Source organism: Sciurus carolinensis, chromosome 2, assembly GCF_902686445.1.
Source record: "Sciurus carolinensis chromosome 2, mSciCar1.2, whole genome shotgun sequence".
Classification (NCBI taxonomy): domain Eukaryota; kingdom Metazoa; phylum Chordata; class Mammalia; order Rodentia; family Sciuridae; genus Sciurus; species Sciurus carolinensis.
Genome location: NC_062214.1, coordinates 175236276 through 175257595, shown reverse-complemented (window position 1 = coordinate 175257595; position 21320 = coordinate 175236276). Strand labels below are relative to the sequence as shown.

General features: G+C 48.7%; 1 protein-coding gene across 2 annotated transcripts in view; it reads left to right on the top strand.

Moving 5' to 3' along the window:
* Pomt2 (protein O-mannosyltransferase 2) overlaps positions 1–17913 on the top strand; it is a 39635-nt gene extending 21722 nt beyond the window's left edge. The window contains exons 10-21 of one of the 2 annotated variants that reach the window (XM_047538439.1): positions 2803–2869; positions 4906–4978; positions 6799–6877; positions 8085–8236; positions 8683–8774; positions 9660–9736; positions 12831–12902; positions 13182–13241; positions 13337–13442; positions 14364–14504; positions 14694–14808; positions 15486–17913. In XM_047538439.1, the coding sequence (XP_047394395.1) occupies positions 2803–2869; positions 4906–4978; positions 6799–6877; positions 8085–8236; positions 8683–8774; positions 9660–9736; positions 12831–12902; positions 13182–13241; positions 13337–13442; positions 14364–14504; positions 14694–14808; positions 15486–15591 (1140 nt within the window). In that variant the 3' untranslated portion in view covers positions 15592–17913. The remainder of the gene's footprint in view (positions 1–2802; positions 2870–4905; positions 4979–6798; positions 6878–8084; positions 8237–8682; positions 8775–9659; positions 9737–12830; positions 12903–13181; positions 13242–13336; positions 13443–14363; positions 14505–14693; positions 14809–15485) is intronic. The other variant, XM_047538440.1, reaches the window with a different exon arrangement.
* The last annotated feature ends 3407 nt before the right edge of the window (positions 17914–21320 follow it).

Here is a 21320-nt window from a genome sequence, read left to right as displayed (position 1 = left end):
GCAGAAAAGGCCAAGAAGAAAGGAGAGAACAGGGAGGTAAGAGGCAGAGTGGAGGAGAGGGAGCGTCTGCAGAAGAGGAGAGCCAGCAGTGCAGCTGCAGCCCCATGTCAGAAAGGGTGAGGCAAAACAGTCCTGTGACTCTGGAAGGGTGATCTCAGAGGAGAGGCCCCAGCAGGAGCTTCAGATGCGTGCCTTAAGGAGCAGACGGGAGATGGGACGTGGAGGCTGGAGGGCAGGCTGCCATTCCTGTAGTTTGCAAATGAAGCTGTCTTCTTGCAGATGACCAAGTTCTTCACTTTGCAAAAAAGTTTACTACTCAAAATGCTTTATTGTCTTTTCCTTTTTAGTTACTAGAAAGTTGATCCAGGGCATTAGGATTATGTTTCTCACTCCTGATTTTCTGCTTTTCTCTGACCAAGTGGTCCTTAGCCTTGGCTACACTTTAGAATCAACTGGAGAGCTTTTAAAAAACTCTGCCACAGAGATTCCAGTTTGTTTGAGGGGGACCCATGCATTGTGCATTTTTGTTTCATTTTTAAGTTCTCCAGATATTTCTAATCCCCAGCTAGGGTAGAAAACCATAACTAAGTCATCCCATGTTGAACCTTGCTGCAGCTGTCATGTAGAAGATAATGAAGTTACAGATGTGGCCAGGAACATCTGCACTGTGCAAAGGGAGAGAAGGGCCAAGTTCTGAGAGACCCTGTTAGGCTGGTGTTGTACACTTGGAGCCCACAGTGTAGGTGTGAAGCCACGATGGCAGTTGTATTAGCCAGCTTTTTGTTACAGTCATCAAAACCCCTAGCACAGACATCTTGGATGAGGAAAGGTTTATTTTGGTTCATGGTTTCAGAGGTTCCAGTCCATAGTCAATGGCTAGCTGCATTGCTCTGGGCCTGAAGTGAGGCGGAACATCATGGAAGGCGTGGTGGAGGGAAGCTTCTCAGCTCATGGAAGCCAGGAAGTAGTGGGGGGCTGGGAAAGGGACCAGGGATAAAGTATAGTCCCCAAGGGCACGTTCCCAGTGATCTACTTCCTCCAACCATGCCCCCACTGCCTACAGTTTTTGCCTCTTCCCAGGGTTCTTTCACTTACCCATGGATTAATCCACTGATGAGCTCAGAGTCCTCATGATCCAGTCACTTCCCCAGAAGTCCTCCTCTGAACATGGCTGCGCTGGGGGCCACGGCTGCAGCACATGAGCTTTTGGAGGACGTTCCAGATTTAAGCCGTAGCAGCGGTGGAGAGAGCGCACTGGGCAAGGAGCTAGATGGTCTGGCTTAGTCTTGGCAGGATCGCTGAGCCTATCTCTGCCAGTTGCCTCACTTGAGCTGAAGAGATTGAACTAAATCACCTACCCTTCAGTTAACATCTTAGTAATGTCACTAGGCCTCATTTACAAATGTTTTAAAACATAAAATTTCTAAAATAAAATTGAGAAATATGGAAAAGCATAAAAAAGGAAACAAAAGCTATACATAATCCCAGCTCTGTATTTATCCAAGTATTTTGATATACAGTATTCTGCTATAATTGTATACCTGGGTTCCTAAGAAACCTCATGGCATACAAAACCAAAAATTCTTTATAAAACAAATGTTTCATGGGGAAAAGGGGCCAAGAACTATACTTAGGATAAAGACATACTTTTTCTTGTAGGAATTTTAATGCTAATGGTTTTTGTAAAAGGGAAGAAGTAAAAAGCATTCCCTACCGCACACAGCCATGTACTACATTCTTGAGCCCTATAGAACTTCGACATCCATGAGCAAATCCAAGCCAGATGGTCTCTGTATGGTTTAATTTCTTTATTAACCATCAAAAGTTTTAGCCTCTTATAAATTCTTACTATCGTTATCATTAATTTTTTTCTGAGGAACAAAGCAAAAGCAGCCTTAATACATGCAAATGTTTTTTTCCATAAGTGCTAGCTCCAAATTTCTTTGCAAATAAAGTTGTCATGTTGCATCCAGCTGGGGTTATAAAAACTCTCAGTGTAAAAGAAATGCCTGTATTTCCATTGTTTCTGGGTGCCTCTGGACTTGTTTACACAGTTGGCATAATTGTATGTATTTAGTCTCTATCTTGGGAAATTTGGAGTTAGTTACCTGATTTGAATCCTATCTCCCTAATGCATAAACTGTGTGACTATGTTGAACCAATGATTCAGTCTGTTTCCTTGTAAGTAACATGGAGAACACCATAGCATCTGTGGCATAGAGTTATAGAGTTTTTTTTTTTTTTTTTTTTGGGTGCCAGAGATTGAACCCAGGAGTGCTTTAACCATTGAGCCACATTCCCAGCCCTTTTTATTTTTTATGGTGAGACAGGGTCTTCTAAGTTGCTGAGGTCCTCACTAAATTGCTAAGGCTGGCCTCAAACTTGTTATCCTTCTGCCTCAGCCTCTTAAGTCACTGGGGTTACAGGTATGTACCCCTGCACTTGGCTATGAATTCCTTTTTAAAATGCACTGTATCTACTCTGTGCTGGAGACTGTTACACAAGGTATCATGGTTCCTCCCTCTAGAAGGCTAGGACTTAAGGATAATACACAGAAAGATACACAGAAATGAATCCAAATGTTCTGGAGGGACAGGGCCTCTAAATCCAGAAGGGAGGAGAGAATCTCACTCAGCAGTGCTGCTCCTGAGTCTGGTGGGAGATGCAGCCCCTTGGGTTGATGGCTGGGGTTCTGGAAGAGGCTCACGTAATGGGCTGGTTTGCTGGGGATGGTGCCTGGCTAGCTCTGTGATAGTGATGCCATTCTCCCACCTCCTCCTCCTCTGCCCAACTCCCGTCCAGGTCACCACCTATTTGCACAAGGACTACAACAACTTGTGGATCATCAAGAAACATAATACAAACTCAGGTAATGTGCTTGGGAATGGGACTTCTTGAGTTACTACTTCTTCTGAGTCCTCCGCTTTTCTCTTGCCTCCAGAAAAATGGTACCGAGATGGGCTTCCCCAAGCTTCTTTGACAGCATCTTTACTGATCTGGGTTATTCTTTCAGCAGTTATCAATTGAGCTTCTACTGTGTTCTAAGCACAGTTGTAGGCATAGGGGTTAAGCAGTGAGTAAAACAAATAAGATCACTCCTAGCACTATTATTTTGAAGTCATTGAGCAGGGGCAAGGCTTAGACTTCCTCCTGGAAGAGGTTACCTGAGCATGACACACTAGGAGTTGTTGAGTAGCCAAACCCAAGCCAGGGTACCTGGCGGCTGCTCTTATTTCTAATGTAGAGCACACCAAGCTGTGCAGACCCCATCTGCCAGTTCCCCATTGGACTAGTCTAGGCAAGTGCCTGGGAGAGCACTTGAAGCCTGCTGATCTGCCTCCAACCGTCTAAGCAAAGTAGCTCTGAAACACACCTATTGAGCCCTCCAGGCTTTAGGACAGAGTAAGAGCTATAGGTGGCTCCCTCCTCCTCTCTTTGGTCAGGCAACTAGCTACCTGCAGACTGCCTTCTGCTGCATCTGGGAGCAGAGGGCATCTTCCTCGTGCCTTCTGAGTCCATCCTCATGTCGATGTCCTATGTCACAGGCATTCTCTGTGACTCAGCAGATACCACCGTGTAGCCTCCAGCTGCTCCTGAGGCTTTGTGGAGAAATGGGCAGCTGCTAATCTAATCCACTTTCTTTGTCCTTCTTTTATTGCTATTTTTTAAGGATAGAAACATGACATACACAACCATTGTCTTTGCATCCTGTTTATTTGCACCCTCAGTAATAAAAATTATGACACCATCAAACTGTTTTTATACTCTTATTATACTAGTGTTTATTATGTTTCAATCCACCAAGCCAACATAACTGGTCCACAGGAAGGAGTTAGGAGGAAAGGACAGTTTTACTTCTAAGTTATATGGATTTTAACCAAATCTTTTGGACATACCTGGTCTCTTATTCCACTGTGGCTTCTAAGATAAGACAACTCCATTTCAACTAAGCAACTAAGGATTTTCTGGTAACTTAATAGAATAAAGTCTTTGTGTCATCCTCCTCCCACCCCCACGGCCCATATGAAATAAAACTTCCCTTCCTATTGACTTACTTGATTTGTCATCTTGCTAATTAATCTTAGAAGACCTTAAAAGGCAGCAGAGCAGTGGTGCAGTCAAGTTCTCCAATTCTCTTGAGAGCCAGTGATTTCCTCTGGCAAATTTATCTTTCCTGACCTTGAGCTATTCATAGAGTGTTGGTTTCACTGTGTGGAACAGAAATTTGCACGGGTGCAATCTGCATCGCTCTGACGACTGCCAGCACCTTTTCCTTATGGCCTTCCTAGACCTCATCAGTCTTGATTTCCAGAGGACACAGAAGTAGTCCTTTTCTTCCATCATTTCATCATTTTCTTCACCTCACATTTAGCAAGCCTGTTACCAGAGATAAGATTTGATTTTGAGGAGAGCTGGGCAGATGGTGATTTTCATGGAATTAATTTTTGGAAGAGTATGTTATTACTTATAAAAGAAAGTCTTGTTATTTAGCTTCCCAGCATAAGTTCCAGTGGGGGCTTCAGATAAAGGCATGCCGGATGAAGGCCACGTTGCCTGGCTCCTCCTAGGCAGCCTGGCCCCACTCATTCACACCTTCCCTCCTGCGCCCACTCCCTGTCTGCCTGCACATCTAACCACATGAAACCGTGTGCTGTTGATCACGTGAGTTTATTCTTTCATAGCTCTAGGCCTTTCCCTGACTTGTTCACCTGATGAAATTCTCTTCTTTAAGAGTCTTTTCAAGCACGGTCTCTAGGACGCCCTTCTCTGATCCTCTGAGGTGACTGGGCCCCATTCATTGGTCCCACAGCACTCTTGGTACCTCTGGCACTGCTTTCCAGTGGGCCCTCCATCAATGCCGGCCTGGGGAGTGAATGACCCATATCAATGCTTGTTTCTTCTCAGCAGATCCCCTAGACCCTTCATTCCCAGTGGAGTTTGTGAGACATGGAGACATCATTCGACTGGAACACAAAGAGTTAAGTGAACTTGCTGTTTAGGTAATGAGTGGGATGGGCACCAAGGGTCGGGAGTTCTTTTAAGAAATAAAATACACAGAAGTCAGGTTTGACTGAGGCTCTGGTAATGTAGTGAAGCTGCTGTGCTAGAATGATAACAACCAGTTATGAAGGTGATGAATCAGGCAGGTCAGTCTCTGCCTGCCTATTTTGACTGTGAGGAGCTTTGATCTTTGAAGGCACCTTTCAGTTTCCCTTTTCCTAGAAGAAAAGGATGAAGTTTGAGTTATCCAAAACTTCATCTTAAGTGGACACTTTTACGAAATGTGTCCATTTCTGAAAGTACGACAACTAGTTTATTTCATCAGTGTTCTCACTGAGTTGACTGAAAATGCTGGGATAATATAAAAACTTCTTAAAAGCACAAAATAACTGACAAGATATTAAAGACTTACTAAGCCAAAATCTAAGTGAAAGGTGGAATGCTGAGAAATAAGTGAGGTCCTGAAGGGACTTGGTCTTGATCGTACAGTTCTGAGTTTTGATTTTTCATTTTGATCTTTTGTTTTGACTGTCTCTTAAGAAGGGTTTGGAAGTCAAAGTTCTAGACTTTTGCAAAGTGGTAAGTTTATTGGGTTAAGGATATAGCTCAATGGTAGAGCACTTGCCTAGTATGCATGAGGCCCTGGGTTCAATCCCCAGCACATCAAAAAACAAAAAAACAAAATTAAGTGATGTTCCCCCAAATTTGGAACCCTGAGAGGCATAAGGTAAGGCTAAATCTACTATTCACCTATCTCCAGGAAGGGTGGCTTTGGTACCCAGCAGAGTATTGAGGGTTCTCAGTTCCTGAGAAGTAACTACCAGTTGGTCTTCATGTAGCTTTTCAGCTTTCATTATGTCTCCTGGTCTCAAAAATCATTCAAACAATGAATTTAATGAACGTGACCTTAGACTGGTAATGTCTCCTAGATGCCTGGCTAAACGCAAATGTAAATTCTCCTTTGGAAAAGACATTGCAATCAGTTCCCATAAGTGGTTTTCTAACAATAGTGTATTCAAAATACACAAATGTACACAAAAATAAATCACTCAAAAGAAATCGGGCACCATGTGTAATAACAAAGAAAAAAATAATAACAGAAGCTGCCCTTTAAAAATTTCATATACTGAAATGATTAGGTATAGATTTTTTAAAGATCAGGAGTGGATATGCACACATAGGAAAGCAGTTGCCAATAGTTTCTCTTTAGTCAGTTGGATTTTAGATTGTTTAAATTTTTTTATTATAAATTTCCTTTTATTAATAAATTAAATTTTATTATAATTGATTTTTTTTTGCAAATTTTCAAAAATTTTACAGTGAGCATTCTTTACTTACAGATAAAAGTAAGTGGAAAGTGAAATAAATAAAAGTTAATTAAATTCCTCTGATTATAAAAATTGTAATGGGAGTGATCAAGTGGAGATGGGCAGGTCGCCTGCCTCTGGTGTGTGCAGATTACAGGTGTTGATTTTCTTCTCTATAGACCTGCCTCCTAAGTAGGCAGGCTGTGCTTCAAAGCCACCTAGCGTTTGAAAGTCACCACCCGCCCTGTTGATACCTAAGTTAGCCCCTTGCTTGGCAGGTAGTTCAGTGCTCCTGCCGTCTCCTTCTCAGTTTGAGTTCCTTCCCCCGATTTTCTGGATATTTCTTTTGAGTAAATAGGGAACAGGTTCCTGATAGGTTGGATTAATAGTTCAGATGCTAATTTTTCTGTTCTCACAGATATATTCCTAGTAAAGGAGGAAACATTGCCCATTTCTTCAGGTAACAGCTCTTCTCTCTTCTCACTCCTAGGACTTCTCGAAACTTGCACAGTCACTATCATGAGGCCCCCCTGACCCGGAAGCACTATCAGGTCACTGGCTATGGCATAGTAAGTGAGCAGCTGGGGTGTGAGCAGGATGTAAAGAGTTGTGGCTTGGCTTAGGGCTGCATGTCAGGACACATCCTCCCAAGAGTTCTGGAATTCCTAAGGATTGCAGATGTCTAAACATCTGAGAACTTCTTGTCTAGGTTTGCTGTGAGCAGAGCAGTCTCTGAAGTCTGCTTGTTTCCATTCTGTCCTCATATAATAACCACATCATTTACATATCCTAATTCCCAATAAATGTCAAACGTGAGTGCTATTTGGGCCTCTTAAAATCACATGAAACTTAGAAGCTAAAGACCTGCCTGTGGATCCAGGTAAGTTTTTCTTTGGTCAGATCCCAAATTCTCACTACTTTATTGTAAGGATCTCTTCCCTGTTCTGCAGAGGGATATAATCCACACGGCTTTTCTATTTACTGCTTCAGGGAGGTGGACTCCATAGAGTAAAGGTTTTGTGGGTGCCAGGTGTGGTGGCGCATGCCTGTAATTTGAGCTACTCAGGAGGCTGAGGCAGGAGGACAAGTCCAAGGCCAGCCTGGGCAAGTTAGCAAGGCTCTGTCTCAAAATAAAGTAAAAAGGACTGGGGGTGTTGCTCAGTGCCAGAGTAGTTCAATCCCTAGGATTGCCCTCCCCCCAAAGGCAACTCTGAGTATTTATGGCTTAAGAATAACTGAAGACAAAAATAGCAGTTGCCTCTTTCCCCATCATCACCAGTGCTTTGGTAAAGATCATGGGTTCATTAAGGTGGATCTCCCAACCCTCCTACTTGCACTCGCCACGACACTGAACGTCCTCATCTTTTTTCTTGAGGGAATCTCTTGAGGACAATTAGATGCCACTATCTTAATTTCAAGGTACATTATCCAGGCCAGACCTTTCTGGCCAGGATGAGTGAGTGTCCACATGCCAACATGAGGAATGCAAATGGTCTTTATTTGCCTCTGTTGGCTCAGGGAAAATTTGGTCTTGAATTTGGTTTAAGGGCAAAAATATCACTTTGTTGTTACTGTTGTTTTAATTGTGAGTGGAGGCAATCTCAGTTACTTGGGGTATCTCTATGGCCTTTTTCCCTTTCCCACTGCAGTCACGGAGGCTGATTTGGTCTTTGACCTCGATAACATGGTGGCATTTTAAAGGGGGGCCATTTCCCTTTCTGACACTTCTTCTCTAAAGTCATCTTATTTGTATTCTTTTCTTGGTTTATGTGGTAGAATGGGACAGGGGACTCAAATGATTTCTGGAGGATTGAGGTTGTAAACAGAAAATTTGGGAACCGGATCAAAGTGCTGAGAAGTCGAATTCGCCTCATTCATCTGGTCACGGGTTGTGTGCTGGGCTCCTCAGGAAAGGTTCTGCCCAAGTGGTAAGTTTCCAGAGTTCCAAAGTCCTGATGGAGTTCGGGCTTTTTCCTTTATGCTAGGAGGAGAATGCCGGAGCTTCCATTTCCTGTGGTCAGTGTTCGCTCAGGTTGCCTTTCCTTGCTGGTAGAAGGAAGGAGAAAAGGCATCAAGTATGTGATGGAGCACAGAGCTCCAGGGGAGCCATGGTATTCTGCGTGCTCGGACAGCTGAACATCCGCACACCTGGCTTGTGATAGTAACTCTCCGGGTCTGTCTTTCATAAAATGGAGTGGTATATCCTAGACCAGTCCTAGGAGAGTTGTGGAGTGTGAAAGTGTGAGGTTGAGTAGATAATAGCCCCTGACTTGAAAAGAGAGAAGTTCCACAGATTTAAGAGCAGTGGATGTGCTCTGGGGCAGGGGTGAGGGCTTCAGGTCTTTTGAGAGACATCTGTGACTGCTCTTCACAGGGGCTGGGAGCAGTTGGAAGTTACCTGCACACCATATCTAAAAGACACACTCAGCTCCATCTGGAATGTGGAGGACCATATCAATCCCAAATGTGAGTGAGGTGACTTCCCAGCTGGCTCTGAAGGGGAATGTTTGTAATGAACTCTTACCTTACAGAGAAATAAGCCTCCACAGATTCTGCTACCATTTCATCTTACTGTTGCACTTTCTTCCTTTTTCACCTAAATGTCTTCGTGAGCATTGTCTTTACCAATCCTGCTAACTCCTTTTTCTTTTCATCCATTTCCTCCTTAAACTCCCCTCCCTAAGGTAACCAGTGACCTCCTGCAGGACCCTGTGTCTCCCTCTGGGCTCTTCTGTCTCTGCCCCTGGAGAGTACCCTGCACCCTCTAGGCTGGGAGCAGCTGGTCCTCTCCCATTCTACCTGGGCAGAGCTTCTCCTCTCCCACATCCAGCCCGCTGCTGAACAGAAGGCCATGGCCACAGCCCTGATCTGGTCCCCCACTGTTCCTGGCTCCCTTTGTCATCAGCTTCAGCTCACTAAGTCTATGGGTCCATCATCTGTTTCCTGAACTCCCCCTCAGGCTTGCACTGACGTTCTCCTCCCCAGCCCCTTCTTACCACCTCATCTAGCCAGACCACCAACTCATTAAGCACCCCGTTACTGAGTATGCCAGGAACCACGTGGGGCCCTGTGGATCCTTGGCCAGTGAGGCAGATCTGGGCCTGATCTCACCCATGTCTGACAGGAGGTCTTGAGGAGTGGCGTACCAAAGGCTGTTGGACACCTCAGGGGTGGACCTTGTTGTTCCTTTCCTTTGCATTTCTCAGAATGCCTGATGCATGCTCAAAGTAAGCTGAATAAACGATCTTCAACTGTGTCACTACGTGTCAGCTTGTTAGGAGGGTGCAATTTCCTGGTGGGAATGTGGATACCGTGGCTGGACAGTGAAGAGAAATGTGCTTTTCTTCCTAGTGCCAAATATCAGCCTGGATGTGCTGCAGCCCAGTTTTCCTGAGATACTGCTGGAGTCCCACATGGTCATGATCCGGGTATGGTGGTCCCTTTTTATTCTCTCAGTGCTTTGGGTCAGCCACAGATTTGGAGCACAGATCAATAGTCACGGTGTAGATCCACTGCCCCCACGTGGAAGACTTCGAAAGTGTCTTACTCTGCTGGTTTACTTCACCTTCACAGGCTAATCACAAAATGAGGAGGGTGATGGGTGGTGATGATGGCGATGACAACAACCTTGATACCAGAGACACTTGTGGGACTCTTCTGTGCCAGACACCACTTTAAGCACTGTACATAGATTAACTCCCTTAATACTTATTAGAATCCTATGGAGATTATTGTCATTCTCAGTTTATACATGAGGGAACAGAAACCCAGAGAGGTTAAGAACTTGTCCAAGCTTACAGAGCTCTGTGTAAAAAGTAGATCCAGGCTTCAAAGCGAGGCTAGTAGGCTTTCAGAGTCAGTGCCAGTTAGATGTGATATTCCTCTACCTCTGAGTGATTTGCAAATCTGTACAAGTGGCAGGGCCCCTGAAAGTCATAGTCTCTTGGTTGAAGATCCTGAGACACTAATAGTTCACTCCATGTGGAATTAGGATTTGTTATAATAAATAGCTAATTTGAATTTGTTGTTGATGTGCAGCATATAATTCCAACTATGAGCTCACCCATATTCCTGGAACAGAAACTTAGGGGGCATGGCTGACTCTTGTTAAGGTTTTCTCAGACTCAGTGTTTCTGCTCTGTCATTACTAGCTGACAGCAGGTTTAAGGAAAATTGAGAGAAGAAAACTTTAAATTGAAAAATTCTGCCCACGAGCTTAAGTTTCCCCTGTGAATCAGGGAGACCTTGGTACAGTTCTGGTGCTCCCTGGGAGACCCCCTTGCTCTGGCTTATGAGAAACCCGAGTCCTGTAGGAGTGATGTTGAGGAACCACTGTATCTCAAGAGATAGGTGATCCTCAGCCATCTATGGGGGCCAGAAGGCAAAGGGCTCTCTTTCCCCTGTGAGCCACTGTCAAGCAGACTTTCCTGGAAGTGATTATGTCAGCAGTGCTCAGTAAACACAGTTGACTTATTTCACCAGATTAAATTTTTAAAATTCAGATTTTGTCATTTTGCACATGGAGAGGTGATGAGTTGACATTAAGCCATCTCTGGGTCACTTCCTCTCTGACTCTCTGCTTGTAACTGTCACTGTGGCCTGATGACATAGCTCTTTTAAATATGTGCCTGTCAGCCAGAATATCAGTCTGAGTCTGCATAGAATTTTAAGAGTAAATGAGTTGGTCTAAGGCGTTTCATTCATTCTTTCATTATCTTAAGAAGAAAAGGGATGTAAGGGAGCTCTCTTATTTAATCAGTGTAGACTCAGGGAATGACCTAAATAGTGAGTTCAGGCTGCAGAAACTGTAGGGATGTGTGTGTGTGTGTGTGTGTGTGTGTGTGTGTGTGTATGTCTTTCTGTCTGTCTGTCTTGTCTTCTGTCAGCTGAGATGGCTGACTTGTCTGATGAGATTAGCTGGAATAAGCCTTCTGGATTTTCAGCATGAAGGACAACTTATAAACATATATACCTCTGTTAGTTATAGATTTCCCCTCCTTCCATCTCTTGATTTAGTAAAGGAGCTGCATTTCTCTGAGTTTAACGTAGTGAATAGGATCCCCTTGGCTTGTTACAGTTCTTGAGAGTTCTTGAGTTTGGGACTCAGCTAGACTCGTCTGAAGGAGCTGAGTTACCTTAGCCACTGCTCCAGGGGTCCAAGGTCTTCCAGATGGCCATAGTGATTCAGGGACAGTGTAGCTGCCCCTTTGGGTCTGACACCCCACCCCATGGCACTTTTGACCCTACAGGAGTCACTCAATCACCATATGAAGGCTTGTAAACTATTTCTACACCCTCAAAGAGTTGAATGAGTAAGGTTTGGGTGGCAGTTCATTGAACCAGAACTTCTGGATCTTTCTTGGGCTAGATTCAATGGTTCTCAATTGAGAACCTGCCAGGGAATATTTGGCAATGTTGGGAGAATTTTTTTTTTTTTTTGGGGTGCTGGGGATCAAACCCAGGGCCTTGTGCTTGTAAGGCAAGCACTCTACCGACTGAGCTATCTCCCCAGCCCAGGGAGAAATTTTTGACTGGCATAACTGAGGGGTGGGATGTGGGAGTGCTGTTGGCCTCTTGTGAGTAGAGGCCAGGGATGCTGAACATCCTGTAATGACAGGACAGCTCCCAAGATAGAGGCTTATCCAGCCCCAAGTGGCAAGACTTGGAACGCTGACCTAAGTCAGAGCGCCTGACTCCCCTTCTGCAGTGCCTTCTCAGTTTGAAGCTGCCCAGCCCTGGTGCCTAGTGTCCAGGGACCTGACCCCTTCCCTTCCATTTTAGTGAAGGTCTGATTTTGCCATGGTGGGACAAATTTTTGGATATTCTTGGCTGCTGAATTAGAGGGGCCAGGTTCAGGTCCTTCAGCCTGAAGTGTGCACTTGAGAATGATTTCTCTCCCAGTAGATGAAATGTCAGCTTGGAGAGGCAAGCAGAGTCCTGCCATTTATCTGTACAGAGCACAGGTATTCATTAGTACATAAACAGATGTACAGCATGGCTATGCTATTAAAATGTCGTGGTCGGCATTTAGGGGGGAAAAGGTCTAAAAAGGCTCTTAGTGGTAAGAGGTGATAATGAAAAGAAGTTGAGAAACACTAGGCTGACATAACCTTTTCCAAGTCCAGGCATGCCTCAGAGCCTCTGCTTTTCGTTTGAAATCAAATAAATAAGCTGGTTTATGTTCCCCAACCTGCCCTTCCAACCCTGTCCTTGACTTGGTAACAGGTATGTGTTTTGCGTCTAATGGAAACAAGTCCCTCATTCCTCTTCCCCTTCTTCCTTTCTAGTGAGCAGGTCTGGATGGCCTGTGATGGCAAGTGGAGCTTGTTTGATCATGGAAGAGTATTATAGCAGTCAGTGTAGAAGGTGGACAGTGGCTGCAGGGGGGACCTGCCTCTTCCTGCACGGGAGGGAGGGGAGAGAGGGAGGATTGCTCTTGACCCTTGAGCAGCTGAACCTCGTGTTTCTTTTAGCCCTCCGGATCTCCTAGTTGACCAACTTTTATTTGCTACCTTCCTGTAGGGGAACAATGGCCTTAAGCCCAAGGACAATGAGTTCACATCCAAACCCTGGCATTGGCCCATCAACTATCAGGTACGGCCCAAAGCTGGAACTCCTCCAGGAAATGGAGCCAAGAAAGAGATGTGTGAAGGCTGCACAGGGCTAGGGTCCTGGGATGGGTTGGCCAGAGCTGGGCTCCCTTTTCTTCCCTGATGCTGACTCCAACTCCCCAGAGAATTCAGGTAGAATTTGCACGTTCTGAGCCTCCTGTCCAGGCTGTCTGTCTGTGAAAGGTTAAGTCTTCCCTCCCTCAAGTGGAGGTGACTGGGGATTAGCTGGGCTCTGGTTCAGCAGGCTGTGCTCTGTCCACAGGGCCTACGCTTCTCAGGGGCTAATGACACAGACTTCCGGGTCTATCTGCTTGGCAACCCGGTGAGTACCCAGATGTTCCTGGCTCAGCTCCTCCCACACTTGGCTGTGGAGAGCTGCTGCTTTCCTCTCATCCTCTGGTTTTCATTTCCATGCAGGTGGTCTGGTGGCTCAATCTGGTGAGCATTGCCCTCTACCTCCTCTCAGGGAGCATTGCTGCCATCGCCATGCAGAGAGGGGCTCAGCTGCCTGCAGAGGTGGAAGGTCAGGTCACTGGGTTCTCCCTGCCCCGACCTAGCACTGGTAGCAGCCTGAGTGCTAGAGGGCCTGCCTGCTGGGGAGGGGTATCCTTTGCCCTCCCCACTCCTGCTTCCCCTTCTCCTTTGCTTTTGAGAGCCCAGTGACCAGACACCCATTGCACTGCTGATCAGTGCTGCATCCTCCCAACACTGGGGCATAGTAGTATTACCCGTCGGTGGATTAGGAGACGGAGGCCTGGTGAGATTAGGGAGTGCCCCAGGACACAGAGCTAGTGAATGACAGCACTGAGGCAGCCTGGCTTCAGAGCCTGCACTTTTACCCCGTGCTGTAGCCAGGGTAGCCCATCTTCTCTGCTCTGCCCCTCCTTGTTCCATGGCCCTCTCCTCCAGTGGGATAGGGAGGTGCCTCTGAGGCTGGCAATGGGTTCCTGGCCTGCCGCTACTCCTGGTGGCTTTAGCTACCAGGCACGATCTCAGCATCTGAAACACCACACAGGCCCTTTCTTCCCTGCGCCTCCCTCTCTGAACAGTTACCGTGCCAGGTACTGTCTGGCTCTCTGCCCTCACCTCTGTCCCCCTCGGCTGCTGCAAGGGTCTGTGGTTATGGAGATGGAGGTGGAGGCAGGGAGGGGAGCTGCCTGTAGGCAGGCAGGTTTGGGTTTCTTTAGAGCCAGGCTGCCTCCTGCTGGCATGCCACACCCCTGCCATGGTGCCGAGGCCTTTCCAGTCCGGGTTCTGGCCAGGGATCTTGATCCAGTTGCTCCTCTCTTCTGGCTGCCACCGGGTTGTTTGCGTTGGTGCACCTGAGCCAAGGAGGGCCTGCTGAGGCGCTGTGACTTAATCTGGGTCACAGGAAGGAAGGGGCAGAGCAGGGCTAGTACCCAGACCCTCCTTCCTGACCGGGGCTGTGCTGCTTGGGGCCCAGGGCTGACCAAGATCCTGCTGCGTGGAGGCGGCCAGCTGCTGCTCGGCTGGGTGCTCCATTACTTCCCGTTCTTCCTGATGGGCCGCATTCTCTACTTCCACCACTACTTCCCAGCCATGCTCTTCTCCAGCATGCTGACAGGTCAGCACACCCACCTGCTCTTGGGAGATGCAACAGGGAGAGGGCTGGGGTGGGGAAGGGCGGAGGAGGCCGCCATGGGGCAGCAGTGCTGAGAGGACTCTCTGCTCCCTGCCTTGGGTGGCTCCTTCCTGCCACAGCCCAGAAGTCATTCTCTGACAGGCCATGCTGAGCTCGCCTTCTCTCCACTAGGCGTTCTGTGGGACACCCTCCTGCGGCTCTGTGCCTGGGGCTTGGCCTCCTCTTCCCTGGCCAGGGGTGTGCATGCACTGGGAATCCTGAGTCTGCTCCTGGGAACTGCCTACAGGTGTGTACACTGTGCTTGTTGCTGCTGCTTCAGCCCTGGATGCACTGAGAGTTCCTGGGGTGTTTTTAAGGCGTTCCTGTGGCTGGGCCCTGTCCCCAGAGGTTGTGAGACAGTTGTTCACTATTTCCAAAGCCCCTAGGTGACTCTCATGTGCAGTGAAGTAAGAGGGACTGGGGCTTACCCGTTCGTTGGTGGTTCCCAGCTTTGGCACCATTGCAGCCTTCCTGGAAGGGATGGTCGGTGTCTCCCTACTGGAATGGCTCTTGGTGGGGTGAGAGAAGGGGAGTGAGGTGGGAGCACAGAATCATTGGAAGGAGATAGTGGTTTGGAAAGTCCCCTTTCCCCACTCCTCACAGATCCCCTGTGGAGTCACAGCCCGGTTGTAGTAGGGCCTGTGACCTATATTCCCATGTTAACATCTACTCAGGGCCACACAGCTCGCAACCAGGCCCCAAGCTGGATCCCTCTCCTACGCCTATTGGGAAGAGCCTTTTCCTTCCTTGTCACTAAGCTCTCAGGGCACGCTAGAGTTTGTCCACATGGTGAGCTCACGCTGATGGGGTGATGAGAGAGAAAAGGGTCCTGCCGGTGGAAAACCCCTGAGCTCCAGCAGGGGGAGCTGAAGTCGGCTCCTCAGCTTGACCCTGGTATGCCCACTGCCTCTGCTTCTCTCACAGCTTCTACCTCTTCCACCCTCTGGCCTACGGGATGGTTGGTCCCCTAGCCCAGGATCCCGAGAGTCCAATGGCAGGACTAAGGTGGCTGGAATCATGGGACTTTTGAGGCCACTGCAAGGACCCCAGCCTGGATCCAGGAACTTCCTGGGGACACCAGCTGTGAGTCAGTCCCTGGACCCTTCCAGCTGTGGGAGAGCTGCCTCAGGTGCCTGGAGATTTCTGCTGCCTACCAGGACCAAGCTCTGGGAGTGAACCTGGATTTGACCCAACACTAACGAGAGTCACAGCTCTGTCTGCCGCACTACAGAGGACAGAATCTCTTGAGCCCAGTTCCCCAAGTGTGCAACACAAGGGAGGATAAGTGTGCATGAGGGTGGATTTGAGTGTGGGCGTGTGTGTGTGTGTGTTTGACGCACAATTGTCCAGATCCCTATGGAATATGGACCACGTAACTGTGGACAGCTGAGTGTCATAAACTCTTAAGAAATAGTCCAGGGCTACCGTAATATTTTCTGCTGTTTCACATGGGTTTGGTTTGGGTTGGGTTTCTAAGATCCATTAGAAAGTCTCTGACCTGCAAGAGAACCTCAAAGACTGACCCCTTGGGATGTCACCAGGGACACGGCAGATGGGACCATCGAAGCTGCACTACCCTCCTTCCCACAGTCAGATGAGTCCAGCTGAGGAGAGAAGTGCCCTGCACTAGGGGCCTGCTCCCTGCTGCTTCCTTGAGTGCCCTCTGTGGCCACAGGGGACTGGACTTCTGCCGCAGTGTGCACACGGGCAGTGGGCTTCAGCCCTGTTCCTCTTTCTCTGGAATGTCACAGTGAGGTTGATTGGAAGAACCCCACCCTGTCCTTGGCAGCTCCGTATCCTTTGGCCCCTGTGCTCCAGGGGCTGTTTCTCAGTCTGTCCCTTTCCTTCTGCAGCTGGCTTGGTCACCAGGACCAGGACAGCTGCTCTCTCCTGATCACTGGGAGAGCCCTTGGGAACCCTTGGTAACAGCTAAGGGGATGAAAGGCAGAGCAGGGGTCCGTGGCACCGGCGGGGATCCCAGGGGAAGGCCAGGGCGTGGGGTGCTCTGGCCCGTGATGCTCCTGTCCCCGGCTGGGCTTCCTGGTTTTTACCCCTCCAGCCCTCCCTGCTGACCCCCCTCCGGCTCCACTGGCACTTCCCTTTTTCTGTTCACTGCTTCACTAATCTCCTACTCCCCAGAGACCCAGGACTCCTGGAAATGCGTGACAACTTCAGCTGCCCAAATACTTCGACGCACAGCTAAGGAGCTCAAACTGCTCCTTCCACTTCTTCCCTGAGAGGGGTTAGGAAACCTCTGGGTCAGGACCAGACCAACCCAAGGCCAGCCCTTCAGCCCGCCTCCCTCCTCAGTTCAGGACAAAATGTTCATTTTGTCTCAGAGGAGGTGGATGCTTCACGGTTAACGAAGAGTCTGCCACATCTCAGCTTCCCTCTGCTGTAGCTCCCAACAGCCCTGACAGGGTCAGAGCTCTTTAAAGCATCTTCAGGAGATGGTTGCCAGGGAGACTGGAAATTGGTCTCAGGGACAGGCTGTGCTACCTATGAGTGGTGGGGAGGCGAGCTTCTGGGCCATGCGTGGACATTCAGACCGAGCGTCATTAGTGTTAATAGAGGAAGTGCAGCCACGTGGAAAGCAAGGCTAATTAGATCTGAGGCCCCATGACCTCCCTCTCCCACGGCTGCAGCCCTTTCCACTTCCCCTGCAGGAAGGCAGGAAGCGTCTGGGTTGCCTGCTTAATTGTGTGTCTGGCAGGGGAGATGGCAGGGTGGAACTCTGGCCCCTGCTCCCTCAGAGGGAGTTGATTTCTCCTGGGCTGGGTGGGGCACCGTCAGCATGGGCGCTCTTGGAGGTGTGGATGCAGGCATCTGTTTGTGGCCCACCATGACATCTAGGAGGTGGCTGATTTTCCCTCTTGCCCTCTCATTTCCTAAGAACTTGTTGGAAGGGAAATATTTGAAGGCGCCAACCAGGTGACCTGTGAGCAAGGAAAGCGAGGAGGGAACTCAGCCAGCCCTGCCCACCCTCCCTCCTAATTTGGCCACACTGGGGACCAGAGTTCCCTTGGTCTCTGGCACTGCTTCCTGAGGATGGAAGAAAAAGGACTCCTTTACCACTCCTCTTTCTCCACACCTATGCTGGCAAACACTTCTCTGGGGACAAGGCCACGTGGGGTGGCACAGCTGTGAGAGCTCAGGGGCTGTTTGGAAGGTGCTGGGAAGGAGACCCTCAGGGTGCTGCTCTGAATGTGGGCTGCAGCCTGGGGAGTTGGCAGAAAGGTGACATGTCTCACAGGCTGCAGGGGGAGGAGGAGACGTTTGTCAGTGAGCCCACCCTGGAGCCAGCATCTTGAGCCATGTTTTATTTAAAAAAAAAAAAAAAAAAAAAAAAAAAGGACTTGGAAGCGGTCCTTCTGTAATAAATAGCTCTCGTTTGAATGCCACGTTGTCCTGTTGTTCTTGCACTTAATTGAATCTGACTTGCCCTCTGGCTCCCAGAGAGGCCTCCTTAAGAAGAGAAGACAGACGGTTTGGAGAGCAGCAACCAACTCGCCTCTTGTCCGAGGCCCTTCTTGTCCCCCCAGAGGCTCTGACCAGCCGGAGCCTGATGCCCAGGGGCATTTGGACCTTCCCCGAAACACACTACTTGAGTGATGTTGGTTATTTCGGTTTACTTGTTCTAAGATAAGCAGGAAGCTGACCTTGCATATCTTCTTGTTGGACCTGCCCAGACAGTATAGAACGAAGCGAGTGAGCCCTCTGTCCGCTTCTGAGACAGCTGAGTGGCCCAGCATTGCAGCAACTTGCCGTTTTCTTAACAGGCCCTATCCTGATGGGATCTTGTCACCTGGAATGACATTAGGGATCTGACGGAGGTGAGAGCTAACTTGTGTGTTGGAAGGAGGTGGGGAGGAGGAGAGAAGCTGGAGGCAGGCTAGGGAGCAGGGTAGGTTGTGTTCCTCGGGAGATGGAAAAGGCCTAGGACAGACAAATCAGAAGCACACTAAATACTTGGGATCTTGGAATGGCGTAGCTTAGTTAATGGATTTTTTTTTTTTTTTTTGTACCTGGAGTTGAATCCAGGGAGCTTAACCAGTGAGCCACATCCTCAGCCCTTTTTTTATATTTTATTTAGAGACAGAGTCTGAGTTGCTTAGGCCTTGCTAAGTCACTGAGGCTGGCTTTGAACTCGTCATCCTCCTGTCTCAGTCTCCTGAGCTGCCAGGATTATGGGTGTGTGCCCCTGCACCCTGCTAGTTTATGGAATCTTGACATATCTGTGACATTGAATCCCCTTAAAGGCCTGGTGACGTTAGTGAGGTTCTTGTCTCCATTCTACCGGGGAGAGATTAAATTTCCTGCCTGAGGTCCCATAACTGGGAAATAGTAGAGGCAGGATTTAGCACCACCTGGGCGTTTTTGACCTCTCCAGCCTGGACTTCACGCTCCTCCGGAGAGCACTCTAGCAGCACTGGACGCCCTGAGGTGAGGTGTGAACACCAAGCTAGGACGTGTCCCGATTCAGTGTGCTCCTTTGTACGTCCTGCATAACACATCCTCAGATCAGCGAGGAACGAGTTTTTCCTGGTTCCCCCAGGTGTGCCCAGACCAGTGATGGTAGATGTTTAACAGCAGGTTTTCTGTGAGCAAAGAAAAGCCCTGATGTAAAACATTTGCCAGTTTCCATGGTGTGAATTACTCCCACCTCTGCCCATTTCTAGCTACCAACTCGATGTCCCTGAATGAGAAATTGGAAAGAGATGTGGACACTTGGCTTTCCAAACCCTATCAGGCTGATCCCAGCACACCTCTGACCCAGACCCAGTGACCTTGGCTTGTTCTGAACCATGGACACTGCTGTTGGTCATGGTGACGGAGCAGTGGGGAGAACGGGCCAGAGGGTCCCCCGTGGGTCAAGCCCTGGCCCCAGCACTCATCCACTATGTGACTCTGGGTTGGTTACTTAACCTCTTTGCTTCCTTTCCTCAATTGTACGATGAAGGAATAAATAGCGCAGGCTTTACTGAGCTGTCGTGAGGATGCGGGGTTAATGGGCACAGGGTCACGGTGCTCAAAAGTAGCACTTTGCTGTTATTAATGATACATTGCTCTGAATGACAGCACTGGCTGGAGAGAAGCACTTGAACTCTCACCCAGGCTCTAGCCTACATGCATCTCAGCAGGTGCCCCCAGCGGAAGAGCTCCTGTGACTTCCCCAGCCCCTCAGAAGTGAGTTCGGTCACTCCATGCACTGGGTGGCATGTGCACTTGGGCTGCTTCATCCACACCTGAATCTCAGGCCCTTCTCCAAGGGAGGCAGAGATCGGGGCACGCTTGGCCCTCTCCCCGGCCTTCTGGCTCTAGGAAGGCAGAGAGCCACGAGTTCCTGTGCCCCTCCACCACTTCCCAGCTGAGGCCATGAGCGCCGGTGAGCTCCTCAGACTGCAGACCCTGTCCAGGGGAGGAGGGGGACAAGGGTAGGAGTGCCAGCCGGCTAGAGCAGGGGTCAGACCAAGTGTGGCCTTAACAGAGCACCAGGCATCTGGGCACTAAAAGGCAAAGGTCACCGAAGACTCATGTGGCCTTTCCCCATGAAGAGCCATGGGATCCCAGTTTGGAAAGTTGGTTCCTTCTCCCTTCAGCCCTAGTCTCTTTGTGCTCTTACTTGGGGACCTCTCATCTCAAACTCTTCAGGACACAGGCTTTGCCAGGCTGCCCCAAAGCCTTGCTCTCCTGCCCCTGCCCGGGACTCAGAGATACCAGGAAGATGGGGAAGAGTGTGTACCCCAACTTTGCCCTGGAAGAAGGGAGCAGCCAGAGGGCCTCAGGGGACTTGGCCCAGATCAGGACTAAGGCCCCCAGTCCTGATTCAGGATCAGAAGTTTTAGAAATCTTTTGAGAAGTTTTAGCACTCCACGTCCACCACAGGGCTGGCCACGAGGCCACAACCTGTTGGCGTAGCTGACGGCCCCAGGATGCTACCTTGGATCCATGGGATCAAAGGAGGTGGGCTAAGTGGCCTCTAGAGACCTTGCCACCCAACCCTCTTATGGTACAGCTGCTGGAACTGAGCCCAGAGATGGGGGCAGACTGAGAGGAGAGCAGCTCAGAGATTCAAAATTAATGAGGATGAAAATAGGCTTGTTCTCCAAAACCTAGGCCAGTGGGTCTGGGCTGAGGCTTCAGGAATTTTCATGGTTGAAAAATAAAAGTTTGGTTTTGACAGGAGGCCAGCAGCACACCCTGAGAAGTTGGCATGAGATTATAACCTGGACTATTTTGAAAAAAATTGTAAAAAAGTCATGCATTTTAATTTTATTTTTTAAAAATATTTTTAGCTGTAGATGAACAAATATCTTTATTTTATTTATTCATTTTTATGCTGTGCTGAAGATCAAACCCAAGTGCTTTATCAGGGAGAACCACAACCCCAACCCCCACAAAGTCATGATTGTAAATAAACCATGGAACCCCTTTGGTGTCTGGGGACTGTAATGCACCTCCTGCACTGGTTGGGACTGCAACACAGATTTCCAGACAGAAAAATATGGGTCTGATGGAAATGGCTGTGGTCTGGACTGCTCCCTAAGCTGAGAGCTGCAGTAGCCCCCAAGGCGTGTGGGTGCTCCAGTCAGACCCAGAACTTGGACAGACAGGTCCCCAGACAGCCTAGTTATGCAGGCATGTGACCTGATGCCCACTGGTCCCACGTCCTGGCAGAAAGAAACAGGAAATGGGTACAATTTGAGCAAAGACCATGTGCTCACGAGGCAGCAGACTTCAGTCTCCCGGCATTGCTGG